Source organism: Thunnus albacares, chromosome 6 (genome assembly GCF_914725855.1).
Source record: "Thunnus albacares chromosome 6, fThuAlb1.1, whole genome shotgun sequence".
NCBI lineage: Eukaryota > Metazoa > Chordata > Actinopteri > Scombriformes > Scombridae > Thunnus > Thunnus albacares.
In genome coordinates, this window is record NC_058111.1 from 30,168,461 (window position 1) to 30,190,224 (window position 21,764).

The 21,764-nt window shown below is 40.3% G+C and overlaps 1 protein-coding gene and 1 long non-coding RNA gene across 2 annotated transcripts in view; one reads left to right on the forward strand and one right to left on the reverse strand.

Annotated features, from left to right (window-relative positions):
- zgc:153039 (uncharacterized protein LOC767698 homolog) overlaps positions 1 to 21,764 on the forward strand; it is a 65,004-nt gene that overhangs the window by 39,987 nt on the left and 3,253 nt on the right. The window contains exons 10-12 of the mRNA XM_044353639.1: positions 14,127 to 14,319; positions 18,920 to 19,094; positions 20,508 to 20,654. Coding sequence (XP_044209574.1) covers positions 14,127 to 14,319; positions 18,920 to 19,094; positions 20,508 to 20,654 — 515 coding nt within the window. The remainder of the gene's footprint in view (positions 1 to 14,126; positions 14,320 to 18,919; positions 19,095 to 20,507; positions 20,655 to 21,764) is intronic.
- The window catches only part of LOC122983667, a 63,071-nt gene that overhangs the window by 1,631 nt on the left and 39,676 nt on the right, over positions 1 to 21,764 (reverse strand). Inside the window, exons 4-7 of the long non-coding RNA XR_006403751.1 lie at positions 12,055 to 12,182; positions 11,245 to 11,319; positions 10,385 to 10,456; positions 4,990 to 5,096 (exon numbers count right to left, since the gene is read on the reverse strand). This is a non-coding gene — a long non-coding RNA (uncharacterized LOC122983667). The remainder of the gene's footprint in view (positions 1 to 4,989; positions 5,097 to 10,384; positions 10,457 to 11,244; positions 11,320 to 12,054; positions 12,183 to 21,764) is intronic.

Consider the following 21,764-nt stretch of genomic DNA (forward strand, 5'->3'; position numbering starts at 1 on the left):
GTGTTTGTGTTGTTTGTATTTCTAAGACACATGCAATGATCCTGATTTATAAAAGCTCCCCGAAGCCATTTTCACACAACAGCAGCATAACCTGGTTGTGTGAGGACAGAGTAGGTGTGTGTTTAGCTCAGTGATTACATCATGACACTGCCAGACTTTGGCATTCAATTCACTCTGCAACTATTTATTCCATATTTTCTGTATGAATTGTTGATGTCAGTGTCACTATTTTTAATTAATAAATGCACATCTCCAAATCCAATAACCTATATTGTTTTCCTAAGGTCATATGTTGCTTGATTAAACTCCTCTACTGGTTCTGAAATACATTTGAAGCATGACAACTGCTACTGTTTTTATTTGTTACGGAGGAGAGAGACCGTCTAAACAACATGCATCACTTTATTGTTATGCCAGATTGCCTCCAGCGTTGCAGTTTGTGTTATGGATTCCTCTGCAATGACGCTTGGATGCGAGTCTTTAGACGTGAGAATGTTTGCAGCTTCCCACATCGAGGACACATCAGTCAAGTGTAGTTGAAATCAGGATACAGCGAAAAATGGTGTTAACATACTGTACATCTGAAAGTAATTTCCAAATCAATGGTGTCTTCTTGTAAATATCGGTTCTATACACAGTCGGATTTATTCAGCACTGAACTATTTTGTAGGATGTTATTGGATTAAATACAAACTAAAGAGGTGGCTGTGTTGTCGGCAGGCCACAACCGTTGGCACCAAACCAAAGCTTGTCCGGGGGTTACCCAGTCATTCAGCTAACATCGGATTTAACTTAATTAAAGCCAAATTTCTCCTCAATCTACAATTCTGCAGTTCGCTTTGTATTTAATTCAGACAGCAAGTCATTATTTTGTTAAATAAGATTTGCCCACTTGTCCCCAGTGCATATATTGATTTTCGAGTACATTGCCTGACATGTTCACAGTAGCGGACGACTCACAAACCAAAACTGATTTAAAATTGGCAGTTGTTTGAAGTTGCTTACCTTGTATCTTTTCACATTTCAAATACATAGTGACAAACATTAAATATCCCCTCCAGCTATTTTTAAAGACATCTGTAAGACTCTGCTTTGAATAATTATTTGTGTATGATATATTTTTTTTTCTACAAAAAGGTTCAGTTAATTAATTAGAATTTAAATGACATTTACTGCTTCTCCCTCATTGAAAAATATAGAATCTATGAAAATGCACATATTTTTCATTTAAAAGTTTAACAGCTGGACACAAGATGTCTACATGTACTGGAGGCTTCAAGTTTCCACATCACACTTGTGTAAGTTACACACTGGACAATTGACTCCCAGACAAGTTGTGATGTCACAAATCATGTAGATTTAAGTTGAGCAGTTCAGCAGATGGATGTGAAAACAAACATCATTCTGAACAGTGAAGCTCAAACAATCAACTGAAGTAAAAACAAGGAAGACACATTTTTGAGCGGGGGGGGGACTTTAATTTCTTAACTGCCACAAGAGTGCACTGTCAACATCAGTATTCAGTGTATACTTTATCGTATTAGTATAGTGAGAAACTGGTTGTTGAATAGTGAGTGTTGGAGAATAAATAACTTTCTGTACAACACAGAGAGCCTTTTCTCTGGTGCCTTCCACATACAGCTATCTGCTCATGCCTCGTTATCGCTGCTTTGACCGCTGGCAAAGGCTACAGGACACAAAGTTAGCCGCAAAACTTTTCCTACCGGCGATCTCCCCTCTCCCTGACGGCTGAGGGACCCGGGGCCCCCGCGTTCTGATAAGGCGGCTTGTCTGGCCGGCCGCACGCTTTTGGTCTCCTTCCCCTTCCCCTGAGTTATTAATTCTGTTAGTTCATTGTCGCTGTGTCACCGGGCAAATTTTAACGCCAGTTGTTTGTGTGTTTAGTTGTTTATTTATTTTTCCTCATGCTCTCTACTTCTTTCATTCTGCTCTCTGTCTGGCTCTCTCCCACGTCTCTTTCCAGGCGAAAAGAATTAAAAGCCATTTAGCGCCATCTCTCCCCCTGAGAACTGCTCTGTAATTAGCATAACTAATTTAGCAGAAATATTTCCCTTTCCCTTAAATTTGCTGTTGTGTAGGAGAGGGGAGAGGAGGGGTGGAAATTATGATGTAGCGGAAAAGATGTCTGCTTGTTAAGTGTGTTTGTGTTTGTGTGTATGTGCGTGTTTGCACTGGCAGTATACAGCAGGAGAGTGAAGATATGCAGTTTGGAGACTGGGTTTGTGTGTCTCAGATCCAAGTCACACTAGGTGATTTTTCTTTTTTTTTCCCCCCCTGATCATTTATGTGTGGGTGCATCTGCCTCTTGGAATCTATCAATATCTTTGTGTGTGCTTGCCTGTGATTGTTTTCTTTTATTTGTAAGTGTTTTGTGTGAGGAGGCTTCTGTTGGCTACAGCTTTATCAGTGGTAGCTCCAGCTGTATGGAGTGATCCTCAGGGGGTACTGTGTACGGTGTTTAATTAGTCTCAAAACCCGCGTACATAAAAACCAGGCACGTGCATGTGATACAAGCACATTATCCGTGAGCGGTAAACCGTCCTGGTGAGGGAGCGTCTCTGCTCTGTGAGCGCACAGAACGGTATCTGCGGGTTGGAAAGCATCCTCTCGAGGGAGCATTTCTGCCGCGCGTGCACAGACGCAGTACGGCGTGCGCAGGGCTGTGACGAGGGCGAGCTCCACCCTCCCTACTTGCTCACAACTGCTCAACGCTTGCTTGCTCGTCAAGTTGACTATTGAGACTTTGGAGGCGGGGATAGAGTAAACAGTCCACTCCTTTGATTGGTCACTTTGAATACTGAACATGACATTTGATTGGCTGTTTGGTTTGATCACTGACAGTCAAAGACAGGGAGTCACCTCAGAGAACAAAAGGAAAATTATATTTAGAAGCTGATTATCTGTTTTTTTTTTTACAACTCACACTTATGAAAAAGTGTCAGACATCTTAGCAAAAACCTTAACGCGGTTTAAACCCACTTTCAGGTTTGTGACATCTTTATTTTAACAGAAAAAACAGAAAAAAGGGTGATTTCACTGATATTTCTACATCCAGACCACATTAGACAAGGGGTGTGTTCCAGAAAGCAGGTTTAGTGTAAACTCTGAGTTTGTTAACTCTGAGATGAGGGAAACTCTGGCTAACTTGAACTGTGGGTCAGTTACCATGGCAACTGACTCTGTGAACCTAACCTGTTGGCTGGCAGGTTTTCTTCAACAAACCCTGAGTTTCTTTCTGTCTCTTCCCTCTTACAGAGCCAGACACGCTGTTTCATCTCCTCATTCATTCAGTTCACATCAGAACGCATATCGAAGTGCATGAATTAGCGGAGGTCAACTGTCTAACAGAATCAAAATCCTGGTTGGATATTAGTTTGTTACTCAAAGACTCTAAATCACCACTTTTATGTGCATCAGTCATTTCTTTGAACAGCGGCTTTTACTCTCACATTCAAATCAGCTCAGAATAAAACCTCTGCATGACTTTTATAACACTGTGATGCTGTGCACACAAGACCTATCTGAGATATATTGGTATTGAAGTATGTGTCAGCTAGTAAGTTTCAAGAAATTGCAGCACAGAAATGCCAAAAGTACACTATGTTTCAAGAAATGTAATGTAACAGTAAATCATCCTACTTAGCATACATCTTTGTCACAATTCTCCAAAAAACAAGCTTAAGGAATGTTTATATAAGCCAATATGTTGTTGGATTTTAAAAGCAATCTCACCTCAAGCTCCATTTCTTAGCTGTTCTGGAGCTATCCATCATAGATGTTCAACCTCTCTGTGATTCTGAGCACTTCTAGGACTGTCAGTTTGTTTGAACTGCTCCTGCACTGAAGTGTTTATTGCACATTATGTCTTAGGATCAATGAATAATTATATCTATCACTCATGATGTACTTGGTCGCGAAGGAACATCAGTCCTATGATATTGGAGATTATATGTTAATATTTCTGAATCAGCAGGATCGAGCAGCATCACTGATGCTGTTGAGCCAAAATACAAATAGATGTCTAAAAGTTTAACATCTACTGTATTTTAACCTTGATGCCTTTTCAAGTGCAAATCACCAAACACATTATTAGTGGATCAGACTGTGAGCTTACAATCATGTCTCTATGTCTTTGATCTATATATGTTTTAAATCTTTAACTATACTTTTCATCTTCAGTTGCAGCTTCCTGTGTTTTGTCCGTCAGATTAAAGCTGAACAAATATATTTAAAATGTAATGTAGCTACAGCCTGATACAGTCAGATTCCACTTTATCATCCATTAAGGAGATGTAAGTCTGGTTAATGGAAAAAACTGAATAAAACTTCATTGTATTAACTTGTTGACACTTTCCCCGCTCTGACTCAGGCTTTTTTTTTAAAGGTGAATGTGCACCGTCCATGTACATATGCATTAATATCTCTACATCCACTGGATTAAAATGCAGGCTCTGCCTTTTATTTACCTGTTGCCATGGCGAATCATAGTATCAGAGCTCCATCGTTGATGTCTTTTTTCATTCATTACGCACACGCTTAACTTGGAGGGAACAGACTCAGAGTTGATTGAACTGACTCTGATCAGCTGTTATGGAACCAAAAACTCAGAGTTTTCCATCTCAGTGTTCATCAACTCAGAGTTCAGGGTTAGACTGTTGAACCTGCTTTCTAGAATGGACCCCAGGTCTACCATACTACCACCGTACTTAGACTTGTCAAATCTGGACCAGATTAACAAGGAGACTCCAGAGAGTCATTAAAACACAGTTTCAGATTAGTGAAACCTTTTTTCTATTTGTGAAAACTGTGCCTGGTTTTTATCTGCGCAGGTTTTGAGACTAATTAAATGCCATAGCTGTGTGTCCTGCCACCGATGCTGCGTGGACACCGGCCTCTTGAACCGGTGGCTTAGACATGCATGAACACACACATAAATACATATACCCACAGTATCATAGGGTCACTGACCTGGATCAAGGACTCAACTGAGAGCTCCACACTGATGCCAAATGATGTTTGTAGAAAGCGTGGGACCCAGTCGCATACTGGCGATGACCTTCAGTCAGAATGTGCAACTGAAAAGCAACAACAACTGGCAGCTCAACAGATACAAACACACACACACACACATACTCTTTCTACTTCTAACAGCTCAGTGCCATCTGACGTCCAAATTACTGCTGCATTCTCTTCTGCCATCTTGATTGTCTTTGTAATATTGTGTGAACTGACCAGCTGAACCATTAGCTCTAAAAGCAAAAGCTTTGTCCTCTGCTGGGTCCATCCTTTGTCCAAATATGAGTCAGAGATTTGACTGGACCGTGTTATTAAATGAGATTTGGGGTGTGTAAAAATCCAGATGGATCATCAACTGTGTCTGGATGGATGAGAGAAAATAGGATGTTAGAGAATCATTATCTGTTAATGGAGGGGTAGTGTTTGATGATGGTTGAGGATAAAAGTTTGCCCCAGCTCAAACCATAAATTCAGAGTTTGGTCATTTAGTTTTTGATCAGATCTTTTTCAAGGAAGACCCTCTATGATGTTGTCCTGTGTCAGTTTATATTTAAATTGACCCTATACTGTTTTTCCTTATGTCAGGTAATTTGAGGAAAACATTCATTATTGATCCTTGGAATTAGTATGTTCACAAATAGTATTGACATAAGGTCCATTTGCAGGACAATTTGCAGAGCTTTCAGCCACATGGGCTGGAGTTTGCACATTTGCCATGGAGACAGTTCAGCTGTTATCACATGACCCAATTATGGAATCGCTGTCACATGCTAACAGGTGGTTGCATATTGAGGGATGGTCTTTGGCATCTGATGTGAGTGATTTCCTTCATCTTTTCTCCAGCGGTCTCTAGTTGTCCACTGACTCCTGGTTGAAGACCTTTGAACCCCTTCCTGGGCAGTGTTATGACAGACAGCTGATGTTGTCTGTTTCTGGTGTCTATACAGTTTCTTGTCCAAGCTCCATGTATCATTCCCCATAGCTGTCACATCTGATGTTATATACAATTTCTTGTCTTTAGGGTGTAGAGCAGAGATCTTAAAAGAGGAACTTCACACTAATTTGTTTGGTTTTTTTGGCCTGGATTTTCAATTTAATTTCAGCTGAGTTCTTTGGCACCTCCCTAATCGTGATAAAATTGGCAAGAGGTCTATTTCAATAGACTGTATATAAAGATGGACGTGTTGAGGGGCGAAGTCACCCATTGGTTTGCATTGGTGCCAATTTGAAGCCCACAGTTGTGCCATCTTTTCCGTTTGGAGCCAGGACCTCCAAATAAGGAGTGTGGGGTGTTGCCTTTCACATGCCACGCTACCTTGGACCCAAGCTAAAGCTAGCTTACAGTGAACACTAAGGGATTCCCACTCAGGCTAACGTTAGCTACTTTAGCTAAATTATGCTAACAGGGCAGGTACCATAAACTAGTAGATTAAATATACAGAAATATTGCAGTAATAGCCCGACTCAGTGCGAGTCGTAAAGCCTTGGAGAGCAGCAGTAGAGCCAGACATCAATCACAGCTGTCAATCAATGGCCACACGGCAAACATCAAAGCAACTATAAGTCTTAAAATCGTATTAATGAAGCAATAATTTCCAAAATGACTACCAGCACACTTATTAGAGGGCCTGAATTTAGAGATTGAGACCATAATGACTGAATTATTGAATTATGGAATCAGTTGTAGCATCTAGTGGCCGTCGGTGACATTGCACTTCAAGGTTCTTCCACACTGGCTTCAGCCTCAAGCCATGGTAGTTTGTCTATTGTCTATGTCATATATCAGCTGCCATGCAAAGTATAAATCGCAGAGCGCTGCCTAACCGAAGCCCCAGTTTGTCTCAGAGAGGTTTAAAATCTGTAAAACATTTAACACCCTTTATGCTTAGAGTATGGGTTCAGATAAGGAAAAACAAAGGTAGAAACCTCAGGAAGACTAACAGAGGAGGGATCCCTTTTCTTAGATAGACATGCCTGCAATAAACGCTGTATGTACATAGCAGACAGAAGTAAAACAGAATTACAAGACTGAGTAGATAAAACGTAAAGTAGAATATAAAGCACAATGTATAATATTAAGTAAATATTAGGTGTAATAATATTTTAAATTGTTTTATGCAAAGTGAAAAGTTTTTTGAAATTTGACTTTGGGATTACACACACACACACACAAGGCCAAACTTAAGAATACTATTCACACAGAGGGAGAAGAGACAAGAGATGCTAAGAGATGATGCTGCTGTTTATCATGGACAACATATAATGAAAGAACGGTGTGTAATTATGATAAGTCCTTTATTATGTTGTGTGATCAGATAGTATGATGACCCGAGGTTGATTGCTTCATGTAGATATGTTCAGGTGGCTCTTATAAGTTGCATTCAGGTGAGTTGGAGATCATGTTGTAGGAGGTTGATCCAATATCAAGTGATATAAGATTTTTTAATGTCAGTCCAGTCTCTACTGACATAATGTCTCATACACTCACTGACCTCTCACTTATAGAACCTGTCATCTCCTGGCAGCCGCCCTGAGTGTGTGTGTGTGTGTGTGTGTGTGTGTGTGTGTGTGTGTGTGTGTGTGTGAGGGAGAGTAAGGATAAAGTTTCTGTCCCCGCTTTCCCTCAATTATGACGTGTCTTTTGGCCTAAGGCCAGGCCTCCTCTCTCAATCTTCATCGTTCTCTGTTTCTTTTCTCTTTTTTTTATGTCTCTAAGGACTTGATTGGCAGCGATTATTTCAGGGTACTTTTGCTGTGTCAGCTAAGTGACATCAGTCGCTGGAGAACAAGAGAGAAGGGGTGAGAGCGAGGTGATGGTATGGAGGGACTGTTGCCACTGATGATAGAGGGACCGGAGAGACAAAAGAGATGGGTGGGGGAGGGCGGACCGGGCGGGCTAGCTTTTATCGTAATTACACCGGCTCTCCAATGGGATGGGGGACGGGATAAGATGAGAGAATTGTGGGCCAAGTGATCAAGTCAAGTAGAAATAAAAGCAAAGTTTAAAGACAGTAGGCCAATGTGGTGCAACAGTGGGAAGAGGAGTGATACATCAGTATGATGTTGGCCTTAAAAGTTAAGCACTGTATCAGTGGTGACTTTCATGTGTCATCCACCTTTTGATATGACGCAGCTTCATACCTCCTCTCAACATGGTCTCACTGGAGAAATCATTCCAGTATGGTGAGAGGATTTCACTCAACAGCTTCAGGAATGTCAGTCTGTAAAACCTGCATAAAACCTGCCTCTCTGTCTTAAAGAGATGCGAACCATCTCACTCACTTCATTAGTATGACTTTCACTGGTGACTTTCAGTGTCCCATGTGGTCTGAAAGCTATTTCAGAGTCTTCTCTGCCCTGACAAGAGTACATTTGTAGAATTTATTTGGAATTTATACATAAAAATGGTGCTACATATACTGAAAAAATCATTAAAGACAAACTTGAAAACAGAAGTGTAAAGGAATAAAATGTCTAAATTTTATTTGAATTTCCCTTTTTATGTTGCAGTTGTCACTGTAATACTAACTATAACACTATTGTAACACTTTGTAATACTACAAACTCAGCCTGAGGGATACAGCTGCATGGCTCCAGCCAAATTTAGCTTATCTGAGATATACTGGTATTGAAGTATGTGTCAGCTAGTAAGTTTCAAGAAATTGCAGCACAGAAATGCCAAAGGTACACTATGTTTCAGGAAATGTAAAAACAGCGTTGCCATTACACAATTTCTCCACCAGAGAGCACAGACAAGTTAATTTTTCAACAGTAAATCATCCTACTTAGCATACATCTTTGTCACAATTCTCCAAAAAAAAACCTTAAGGAATCTATATATAAGCCAATATGCTGTTAGATTTTAGCCTGTTCAACAAGCATAAACATGTAGAAAACATGGTTTCTGCAGAGCGGTTTTGAAGCTCAAAGCGAGCCGCTCCGGCCGTCGCCATCTTGGCAGTGCGTGACTCTTCCTCACTACCAGCCAATCAGAAATGGGCAAAGAGGCATGCCAAATGGCAGCAGCTGGCGGACCTGTCACTCAAAGCAGCCATGTCCTTCATTATGTATAACTTTACGACTTAATAAAATTTAAACGAGTGAGTTATAAAAAAATTCACCCCCCGTACAGTTGTCATGAAAGGGGAAATTAGCTATAGAGACCAAAACCGTTTTTTGTACCAGGCTGTAAACATGTTTATTTCTGCTGTAAAGTTGGGCATTTTAACGTGGGGGTCTATGGGGATTGACTCGCTTTGGAGCCTCAAGTGGCCATTTGAGGAACTGCAGCTTTTGGCACTTCCGCGTTGGCTTCATTTTTCAGCCCCGGAGGTTGCCGCTTGGTAGAAAAGCAATATTTTCATCCACTATTCCCGCAGTCTCCCACCTGCTGCCGGTGTGTTTTACACAACCACAGTGTGCTGGTTGGGCTAACAGCAAATTGCTATGAACAAGCTAAAAGGAAAGCTGCCAGTATGTAGCCTAACTGGTGAGCTTAGTTTGTAACGTAGATTAAAATTTGGCAAAGTCTTATAAACTTAGCTCAACTCTCCCTCCAAACCAGCCCCCCTCTCACATCATCACTCACAAAAGTGTGAAAGATTACTTCAGGACATAGCGCTTACCTCATCAGTGAGCATATCTGTTTCACTTTTATTCTTGCTAATGTCGGAGTGTGCTGACGTTACCCCCCCCACCCACCGCAACCACAGCACCTAAGCCCTCCAGACACCTAAAGAAAACCCTGCTTGAGGTTAAAGGTTTGTTTTTGGTCAGGTGCTATTTCCATCAACCTTGATGAGAAGTATTACAGGTGCTCAGAATTGTTAGAAATTTGAACATCTCCAGTTCCACAGCAAACGAGCAACCTCATGGTCCTCATGCTGATGAGGACCATGTGATAAAGTTGAAAGCTTCAGAACAGCTAACTAATTTGAGGTCAGATCGTTCTGGCAACTGCTGTTTCAAGAATGACCTTTGAACCTCATTATTGGATGTATAAATATCGACGTTGACCTCAGAAATTCAGTGTCAGTTGGGCTCTAACAACTTATTATAATTTGGACAAAAGTGCAGATTTACTAAGTTACACAGGATGGGACTCTTGAATATCAGTGCAAAATATTGGCTTTCAGAAGCTTTGATCTTTAAAAGTATTTGCTTTCAAGTTTCTAACCTTGGACCCACTCACATTTTCCACCCTCCCTCACCTAGGGAGAAAACTTGACCAACAGGAAGGCTAATGACGCCTTCTTTCTGTCTCTGTCTGTTAGTCTGCCTCTTCTCTTTTAATTCAGCCTACTGGTGGTCTCACCCCCTGCCATGCTGTCAGTACATTAGCACTTACCTGCTGCATAGTGTTCAGTGTTGCTCTCTTTTCTCCCACTTATAGTCTAATAGTCTTTATCTCCGTGTGGATCTGTGGAGGAAGCCAGTTGGTCATTTGAGCTGAATTGTGTAATTACAGCTGGGACTATTTTAATGGCTGTTTATCCAAATGGCAATGGTTATTGCAGAGAAATTGAGGTCAATTACATGATCCTCCAAAAACATAAACGCCTCTATCTGCCATGTGCAGCTCCTAACTCCACCATACCTTCATTTACACTTAATCAGCACACACGGTATATTTTGACAGGTAGGTATGAGCAGTGAATTGAACTAATGCACACATCCATGTATGAATTCAAGCCCATGCACACGAACACAGTGAACTCCACACCAGTCTGCAGCAGTAGCTTATTATCGATGTGTGGTGCTTGTGTTAATTGCTCTTGTCTCGGCATTAACTTCTCATTTGTTTTGATGCTGCCGTGCAATCACGCATTAGAAAATGGCCCTGTAACTCTCTGAGTGAGTGTGTGTGTGTGTGTGTGAGTGTGAGTGTGTGTGTTTGAGTTGGGGTCATTACAGTTTGTCTGAGATTCAGAAATCACTTTTGGTTAAAATCTGACCTTTTTAAAAAAACATTTTACTATAACAATGGCCAAAATTGCATTGCTGAAATGAATATTGATTGAAAAGTTTCATTAAGAAGTGCTTTGTTTACCTTGCCAGGGTAACTATTCAATTAAGCTAACATCTCCCTATTATAGTAGCGGATGTGCACATCTTCCTCTCTTTGTTCGAGTGTGTCTTGCTTGTCTGTGAGTCCGTTTGTACGGGTGACATCAGCTGACATATACTGTTAATTAGTATTCAACTTACAGCGGTTGTATAGGACAGTGGTACAGCAAGGCCAGATAGCTGCTGCCTGAACCGCTGGTGCATCAGCCACAAACTCTGTGAAATGATATAGTGTCGAGCAAGAGGGAAAGAAATAACAGTAATGATGTCACAAGCCAAGCAAGTAGTCACGAGTAGAATGTCAGCAACACTGAACAGAATAACCCCAGGAAAATGAGCCTGGAGCTGGATTAAAGTTGAGTTGAGGTAACAGCTCTGACAGTCTCAACAAAAATCTTACATTGTGAGCTATATTAAATAATGATTTACTTCAGGGATATGATGTCATGAGGTCTTTATTCATTATCATAGCTGATATGTCTTTGAATATGACCACCTTTTGTCTCTGAATTTCCAAACAAAAGGCATTTATTAAGTGTATTAAACATTTCCTAGAGAGTTACATCCTTGTCAGGATGGAAAAGACTCACGCATGAACATCATCATGTGACATTAAAACTGTCCAGTGAAACCCCCCCCAAAAAAATATTCAAAGTGGTGTAAGAGTCATTTATAATAATAATGATAATGATCTTTATTTATAGAGAACTTTACAAAATCTATGTTAAAAAGTTCTTCACAAAGGCTGCAAAATAAAACAGACAAGTCATAAAATCATTAGGTTTTAAAACGGATAGAAAGCAATTTAGTGTAACAAGAGAAAATTTAAAAGAAATAAAAACAGACATAAGACAGTTCAAAGAAAATACAAACTCAAGTCAAATCAGGAAAGGCTCTCAGATGAAAGTATGTTTAAGAAGAGACTTAAAAGAAATCACTGACTAAGCCAACCTGATCGTTCCAGAGCCTCGCGGTCCTGACTGTAAACGTTCTGTCCCCTCTAGTTTTCAGCCAGGCTTCTGGTACAGATAAAAGAACTCTGCCCCAGGATCTCAAACTTCATACCGGCGCGTACAGCACTAAGAGATCAGAGATATAGCAGGGAGAAGAGCCTTAAAAGTAATCAGTAAGATCTCAACAGGAGTGATGTGATCAGGTGTCTTGGTTCTGGTTAAAAGTCTGGCAGCTGAGCTCTGGACAGTCTGGAGTCGATTGATAGATTTTTGGTTCAGGCAAGTAAAAAGGGTGTTTCAATAATCCAGGCGTAAGCGATTAAAAGATTCTCTCAGTGTTGGTGAAAATGTATTTTCCTGATGTCTCTCTCACATGTCACTATGAAATAGATGTTTAGACATTTTACTAAAAACCAAAAACAGACATTACAACATTACACGGAGTGAGAATTCATCATTAAGACACTGAAAGATTCAGAAATCAACAAAAAAGTTGACCTTTTCATGACATGAAATCAAACCCAGCAAACAAAATAAGGTCCCCTAATGGTGACTGTGAACATCATAATTGTCCCCTGAATGTCCAGATGATGTCCACTGTTTGCTGGGAAGTGTTAAATTCCAGCCCTGTTTACAGACTAAAAGAAGGATCTCATAGAATGTAAAAGATCCAATCTGCCGTTGCTTTCTAAAAATTGATTCAACAGCGTGGGAATAAGGTCAGTAAGTAGTAATACTCTGACTGAAAATGTATTTCTTTACTCGTGCCAGACTTAAATTATTCATTGTGAGATTCCTGTTTCATTGGTATTTTCAACCCAGGTGCATGGATAAGCATGTTAGAAGAATGTAAATTTGCTTTTTCACTGAAATCCTCTGCGGTTTGTCAAATCCTGCTCAGTCTAAAGAACATTTGACATTTGGGAAGTCCCTCTTCAGAGGTGTGGGATGGCAGCTAGTAACTAACAAAAGGGTTTTCTTACCATATCCTCTAAAGAATCTCTTTAAAGAAGTTTAATGAAGGAACCATCTCTTTTATGACTCACATGGACTGAAATGGACCATCTCTTACTGTATTGCATGGAAAATGCCAGATTACAATCAGTGAAGAGTTATATCAGAGAATCATTCAAGTTCATTTACATTGATCTCAGAGAATCTGATCATGTTTGTTTGAAGTTTTCATAGTAAGCTGCACATATCACCTGGCGACATAATTCACTCCCAAAATTCTACCTTGTATATTACCAGACATCCTGACAAGTCAATAATTAACTGTGTTGTGTGTTTGCAGTACAAATTAAGAGCAGGATCAAATCAAAAGTTCCTTGAAAAGTTGTAATTTAATGTGAGGAGTAGAACTTCAGGTTGGTTTTGTTTCTATAATATTCTATTCAGTTTCGGTCTATCTGGAGTGGATGAGGCATTAATCTGTCTGCAGCATTTGAAGAAGTTTGGTTCTAGACCAAACACATTAGGTGGCTATTAGCATTAAAATGGCAACTCTCAGAAAAAGTAAAAAGCAGTGGGGATAGTGGGAAGTTCAGGAAGCAGGGAGACCAATTTGGAAAATTAAAAAAAAAGATAACTTTCACCAATGTTGGACCCTTCAGGAGGAACTATTTATTGCAGTGTCAGACATTATAGTTTTAACAAAGAAGTTCTCAAACTTTTTCCACCACGCCCCAATTTTGGAGCCAAAAAAGAAATCAAATCATGTCCATTAATCAGAAAATAAATTCATTTTTGCTAACCAGTAACAAATGACTGTGCAAATGAACAACGCCAAATGACACAAATCTCTCCGCTATACTGGTAGTGAACTCGACGACGTATCACTTTGTGTTTCTTCAAAATATACCCATCCTGTACATGTTGTTCTGTGTGAATAAATACTGCAAACATCCCAGTACGCTGCTGTGGACTTTGTTCTTTCATGAGTTAGATTCTTGCAACTTTACATCCTCTTCACATTATTCTCTTTTGGTCATGTACGCTCGCCTTGCAGTGGTTGAAATTACGGCTCGGGCAGTAAAATTTACTTCTCCACTTCTTCTCTCTTCTTCCCAGGCCCACCTTTCGGTACTTCACCTGGCATACGTGTGTGTTAGGCATCGTGGGCTGCGCTGTCATGATGTTCCTCATCAACGCTATCTACGCCTCAGCCAGCATCGCCTTCATGCTGCTGCTGCTTCTGCTGATTCACTACCTCAGTCCCACCTCCAGCTGGGGCTACATCAGCCAGGCTCTCATTTTCCACCAGGTCTGACACACACACACACACACACACACACACACACACACACACACACACACACACACACTCTCTCAATACTGCCTTGTCATTACTAGAGCAACTAAAATCTCATCCCTTCAGCTTTACAAGAGCCTGTACCTCTGCCAAGCAATCGTTCTATCAAGTTTATAGAGACACGCAGACACAAACACAGACTGATCTCTGCTGTCTCTCCCTCAGCCAAGCGCTTTGCATTTAGCAGACAAACACACACATTTTCCCTCTCTCTTGTCTCACACATACACACAAAACACTGCCTTGTCATTCCTACAGCGGCCATCTATCACATTTATATCAGGCTTAGCAGACACACACGCGCACACACACACACATCTGCATGTTTATCCTCTGCAAAGCTCTCTACATTTATTACACACAAACATACAGACACCTCTTTACATCATCCGGCTCACCATGTCCTCTATCTGGAGAGCCTGTTGCTCTCAAGGAGAGGGGGGCACTGTTGCCAGAAGGGCCTGTTGCCGAGGGGAACCGTTGCCAAGGCTGCGGGCAGGGGTTATGGACAGGAAGGGTGAGGGTAGCTGGGTTTGCCAGCAGCTTGTCAGGGGGAAGAACATTATTACAACCACTTAACTTATTGCGCTTTTCCTCCTTCTCCTCCTCCATCATCCTCTTTCTTCCTCTTCCTCTGCCGTTTTTCCTCTCACCCCCAGACAGCAGGAAGCAGCTCAGTCCGATTTATACGATTACACTTATGGGTTCAGACCTAGGAGAGGCCACGTGTGTGCGTGTACATATCTCGTACACGCACTCGTCTTGCGCTCCTGCACCCAGCAGCGACTGTGCGCCAACTGGGTGACATTGAAGCAGGGACGGGAGAGACACAACAGCTCGCAACAAAAAACACACCGGGAGATAACAGGCGGCTGACAACAATGTTTAGGAGAGAAAAAGCGCAGAGGAAAAGACAAACTGAGGCAAGAAATACTGATGGTATCATGGGAGGAGGGAAAGATAGAGACAGAATATAAGCAGGGAGAGAAACTAAGTGATGGATGAGACTGAAGCGACAGAGAAATGATGATACCCTGATGGATGAGAAGACAGGGAGAAATGGAGAGATAAGGAGAGACAGATGATTAGATGAGTGGAGGCAGTCGGACTTAACCCCTGGACCTTGTTTTTCGTTTTTTACAGCAATTACTGGACAGCAGCATGCAAACCGTGGCAGTAATTACAATAGTAATAATGTTGGAAATGTTTGCATCTTCATTTTTGATTGATGACTGTACAGACACACATGTACATTACACTCAGCAACTTCAGGACCTTGAGCTTAACTTGTATTGATAAGACAATCATTATCAGCATGATTCTTTTGGGTCTTTTCAGTTTAAATCCCAAAGTGGAGCTGCAACACAAAAGAGTGTCGTTCTTTCATTTTTCCTATAATTTCCTATCATTACCTCAAGTCGGTTGAACACAATGTAAAAACGTTTTCGAGTGAAAGTCATTTTGAAGTACTTTTAGTCATCCTCAAGTGACTCTCTCGCATTTAAGGGGTGTTGCTCACAGCCAAAAAGTGCCACCGCTTTAATTAGCAGAAGTACTTAAGACTCCGCTTCCTCCCCCCCCTCCCCTTCTGCCCTAACTGTGAGGTGATTGGACGACTTCAATAAAGTTCACTTTCTTCTCATCACATCCCCATTGTGCTCGCATCAGAGATGACTCTCTCTGTAACACTAAGATAGTGGTTTTCACCTGCACTCTCACACTTTTTATAAGGAGCACTCAAGAGTGTAAAAGCCAAGAAAAACACTGAATTATCCTTTAAAGCTAACCTTCAAAGAGTTGAATCCAACAGTGAAAGCTGCAGATTTAACATGGTGGACATGTCGTCGCTGAGTTAATCGTCATTAATTCCAATGAGGGAATAAATTGAGTGTTAATCATTCCTAGTAGACTGTAGGTTTAGGTCTAATGTTTGGTTCCACATGGTTACATCTACTTAATGGTACCTTGATGCCACCTCATCAGCACATTGAATTCTAATGCTGGCTGTGTTACGGCGTGCATTGTAATACAAACACTAGCGTTTAAGTGTACACTCATAAGAAATCATAGACCGGTACATTTTTGTAGTTTGAACAACATGTATGTACGCATGCGTATATACCTGCATGCATAAGGGGAGGGTTGTCTAAGTCCGATACTTGAAACACCTTTTTATTTGTAAGAGGGAGATTGTGCCATTACCTCTTCAAAAAAGTTAAATGTCTCACTTCAGGTTTACAACTTAAAGTTCCCCTCCAGTCAGAAATGTGTCAGTTTTTCACATTCATCTGCTGAAGTGGGAAAGTTTCTCTGTGCTCCCCCTGAAGGATGTGTTTGCAATTTTTCAAGTCTCTTTTAAAACAATAGTCCGGTGCCCAGATGAACAGCAACTACGTTTACATTCACAGAATATTCCGGTTTATGCCTTTATTCAGAAAAAGACAATATTCCTACTAAGGTGTGTCCTACTAAGGGTAAATGAAAAAGAATATTCCACTAATATTCCTGTTTCCATGCAGAGGGTTTACAGGGTTTCCTTCTGCTCCAGTAGGAACAGGAAACTCAAGATCTCTGCAGGCAGTGAAGTAAACCAGCAAGGTGAAAAACATCAGTGAGCTGCTGCCTGATATTTATAAGTGATACTGATATGACTGATATTATACATTTATAATTACGTCCAGCTTGTTCCATGATGTTTACTACACTGCTGAGTGTTTTTGGTGCATCACACTGAGTCGTCAGCATCAGTCCATGACTGCATGTCAGGATAATAACCAATCCCCTCCGCCCCCATCGTGGAGAAGGCGCGTTCTGTTTTTCCAGCCCTCCCTGAACAGCTCTCCTCTCATTCCTCTCCTCTGTCCGCCTTCCTGCTCCAGCATATGTCATCTTGCCTGTGCAGGGGTAAACAGGCGAGAAGCCGTGTGTCGCAAACTGTGGTTAAAAACCCCAGTTGAAACACTTTTTCTGAATGTGCCAAACACAGCAAGCCTCCTGTGAAAAAAATGTATTTAAAAGTTTATTTGAAGCTTATATGAGGCTTCAGCCGTCCAAATTAGTCAAATAGATACGATATCCTTTCAAGTTCTGCTTTTTGTTACAATCCTTCCACTGCAGCTGAACAGGGAAACACAGAGAGGAGAATTTTATACTAAAAAATACCAACTTTTAACTTAAAGAAGGTATCCAGTTTATTTGATCTTCTAATGGTCAGTATGAACAGGAGAAATAATTGCAGCGAGCACAACCTGTTTCAATGATCATTTTGGCACTTGAATATAGTTTTAAGAAAGACTTGAAAAATAGTGAACCTGTCCTTTAAAGCTGAGTCTAAGACGTGTACCCACAAGCATAATTTGTGACATCACAACTAGTTTGAGCCAATTGTTGTCCAGTATGAACAGTATGAAGCGTGAGCACATACGCTGGGAATGGACTTTTCATTAAAGTCTATCTACTGGTTAAACTTTTGAAATGAAAAATAATCGACATATTCATAGATTCTGGATTTTTCAATGAGGTAAAAGGACATGTAATTTTAGGAAATTCAACCTGTAAACCATAATACTGACAAATTATTATTTAAAACATAATTTATTTTTATATGCCAAACATGTTTGGAGAGGATTTTTAGGTATAAAGATAAACAGGAAAAGTCCATTCATACATGTTCCTACTCGTATTGCTTAACTAAATTTGTGAGCTATTCATTCAGGTTATTGAAATCACTCTCATCTATCATTGTCTCTAATGCTGCCATGACTGTCTTGAGGATTTATTTTCTAAAGCCTTCAATCCCAAAGAAATGAAGGAATAGAAACATGAGCATGATGAAGCACATAGAAACTGTACCATGTACAGTGAAATAAATAAAGAAACAATGTATTAGGAAAAAATAATTCTAACAAACACGTGAAAGCAGCAACACTGTATTGAGAACAGTTTCTATCACTACAATTTTTGAATAATAATCATACTAATTTATGTATCTGCTGAGGTTCAGGGAAAACAAATTGTCATACATATGGGCTTAAAACTGAGGTGAAATTGATTTTGATGAATAATTATACTATAAGCTTTTTATAATCTTTAGCTTTCATCACAGCTACAATACATAAGAATTAGCACACAAATCCATTAACCTCAGTGTACTTGTTTAAGTAAATGCCTCCATCTCAATTAGAACTGTAAATCGTGTCATTAACAGTATTTGGTTTCTGAAGTGGTTTATCTAGAAAATTCAATTTCCTCGTGCATGAAAAATGATGTCAAATCTGAAAGCACTGATGTCCATTAAAAGTTACTTCCCCTCTCTGCACACGTCTCCCGTCAAGAGGAAGAGCAAAACATGAAACAGACGTCTAACATATGAGCGAGCATGTTCTGTATACTGCCAATTTCTGCTTACTTAATTAAAATCCCGCAGTAATCTTTGAACTGGCCCACTGGTATGTCTCAAGTCTGAATACTGACAAACACAATTTCATATTATCTCATCTCTGAGTACAGCTCACAGAGATACATCTTTTAATAACCCCTTCTCCTCTTACAGGTGCGGAAGTACCTGCTGATGCTGGATGTGAGGAAGGATCACGTCAAGTTCTGGAGGCCTCAGGTCCTGCTGATGGTTTCCAACCCTCGCAGCAGCGTGGGCCTCATCACCTTCATCAACGATATCAAGAAGAGCGGCCTCTACGTGCTGGGACACGTCCAGCTAGGAGATCTCAGTAAGGACACACGATCTGACCTGCTGTTTATCTTCTGGTTGCTCTTCTTCTTCTCATAACAACTTTTCCTTTAAGTCTGAATTGAATCATTTCTTTACCTCCGAACATAGCGATAAATCAGTTTTCTCACCTGGTGATGAAATCAGATATTATTGTTCTCAGCATCTCCACGCAGGGAACATTTACTTCTGCACCATTTCCCATCTAAACCAGCTCAGTTTGAGCATGTGACGATTAATTATGAGCAAATCAGGGATGGTGGTGAGGTATTGTTTTTGGATAATTTCACTTGATTTTGATATTTAGATACGATGACAACATCACAAACATTATTGCTGTAATACTATGTTAATAGCAATTTTTTTATTCTACTCTTGACTGGTAAAAGTAGCAATATTGCCTCTTATTTGAGACTTGTCCAAATAAGTGAGCGAATATGAACAACTGTGGCACATTTGATTTCCTGTTTGCAATAGAAGTTTCACAGCGAGCGGCGCTTCATTTAGTGGGTCTTTTTAGCATGCTGCTCATCTGCTGCTGTTTTATTTCCAGGGAAGTAATCACACACACACACACGTACACACACATACACACACAATGCTCTGGAGGCGTCTCCTTTCTTCTCTGCAGAGACACACACTAGCAGAGTTTTAAGGAGCAGGGTCATTGATTGTTTTCTTTGTCTTTTGGGGATTTTGTTGGAGGTTTTTTTTTTTTTTTTAATGTGTTGATGGGAGACTGGGACTGGCCCTGAATAGAGTCTTCAGAATCCAAATCCTCTTGTGTGTCTCATAGGAAAAGAATTATATGTTTATTAGCCGCTGAAGAGTCCTTCCCTTATTTGAGTACTGACGAAGCACATGGTCTTGAGAAATATGAAGGACTCACTCTTTCACACATAATGGCATTGAAGAAGAGTATGTTAAGAACTCCCAGCTACTTCCTGCTTTGTTTTAAATCCATCCATGTGTTTTCTCGCTTGTCTAGCCTAACGCGGCTCAAACTACCACAGGAATTAACTATGAACCGCCTGTAGATGTGGCCTCAGCTTTGCTCTCTACATACATATTGATGTTTTTTTTTTTTTTTAAATGATTGATCACTTGCCTGCCTGTTTGTGCTTCCCTGTTTCTTTCTCTTTGTCTCACCTTCTGTCTACGCTGTCATTTGTGCTTGCATCTCTCTTTGTTGCCCTCACACATCTCAGCACCTCTCACTCTTGTATCTCTCTCAAGCTCTGCCTCTAATTCCAGCTCTGTCATACTGACTTCTTCGCTATCTCCGTGTACTTCTACGTCTTTTGTTCTTGCATTTTTTCTTTCCTTCACTTGATCTGAATCTGAACACACTCCCGTTGAACTGTCAGCTGTATTTCTCACCTCACACTACTTTGTTTCTCCTCATCTCTCCCAGACACTTTACCGTCAGACCCTCTGCAATCCCAGTACGACTCCTGGCTGTCACTGGTGGACCATCTGAACATCAAAGCCTTTGTGAACCTGACTTTGGCTGATTCTGTGCGTCATGGTATCCAACATCTCCTGTTCATCTCCGGACTAGGTCAGTGTCATCATGATAACTACATTTGCCTGTTGGTCTGTAAGGACACCGAAATGCTAGTTTCTGGGATTAAAGTTGCAAATATCTCTTATTCTGTGCTGTGGTTTAAGATTTTTGTCTTCTCCAAGTACTAAAATTAAAAAATGAAACCACTAGGTGTAGACTTTTAAAGTAATTTAGCATCTTTTAAATTATTTTGATGGTGTAGTTTTGGTTTTACCACTTAGGGGCATCAGCGTAGAGGTCCTCACAGGTCCACTTAGTTCTGAGGAACCGAGGCCCGACCCAGGACCGGGACCTCTTTTTTGAAAATTAATTTATGCACGTCAGGTTCAGGTAGGTTTTCAATGGGTGCATTTTGGGTCCAACATTATGGACCCGTGAAGACCTCTACATCAAAGTCAAAAGTTTTGTTCAAACCAATTTTACACATACAGTAGTGGCTTTAGGGAGGTTGTATGTATTTCATCTAGTTTTCAGGTAGGAACTTTATTTTTTTAGGTTATTTTAAATGATTTTTTTCAGTTCATTCGCTTCCATTTTTACTGCCATTTCAACTTCTCTCAGTAATTATGTTTCAACTGCCACTTTAATTTCTTTCACTGCCTTCTTAAACCAACACTTCAACTTCATTAAATACTTACACTTAGACCAAAACTCTTATCAGTACTGCTATTTCCTGATTCTCAATTGCCATAGACACTTTGATTTAACCACTTCAATTTTACTGCCATTTCTGTTCAAACTGCCACCTCAATTTCTTCCAGTGCTTACTTAAAGTGACATTTCATTCAATACTTACACATAAACTGAAACTATAACTCCTCTCAGTACTTCCATTTCACTGCCATTCAACTTCTTTTAGTAATTTTGTTTCAACTGCCACTTCGGTTTCCTTCAGTGCTTAAACTTAAACCGACACTTCAGTTTCATTCATCGCCTACAGTTAAATTCTAACTCCTTAAACTACTTCCATTTTAATTTTTTTCCATAATTGTTTCAACTACTACTCCAATTTCTTACAATGTCTTATTAAATTGACACTTCACCTTCTTTCAGTGCTTACACTTAAAGTGACAACTAAACTTCTTTCAGTAATTCTGTTTCAAC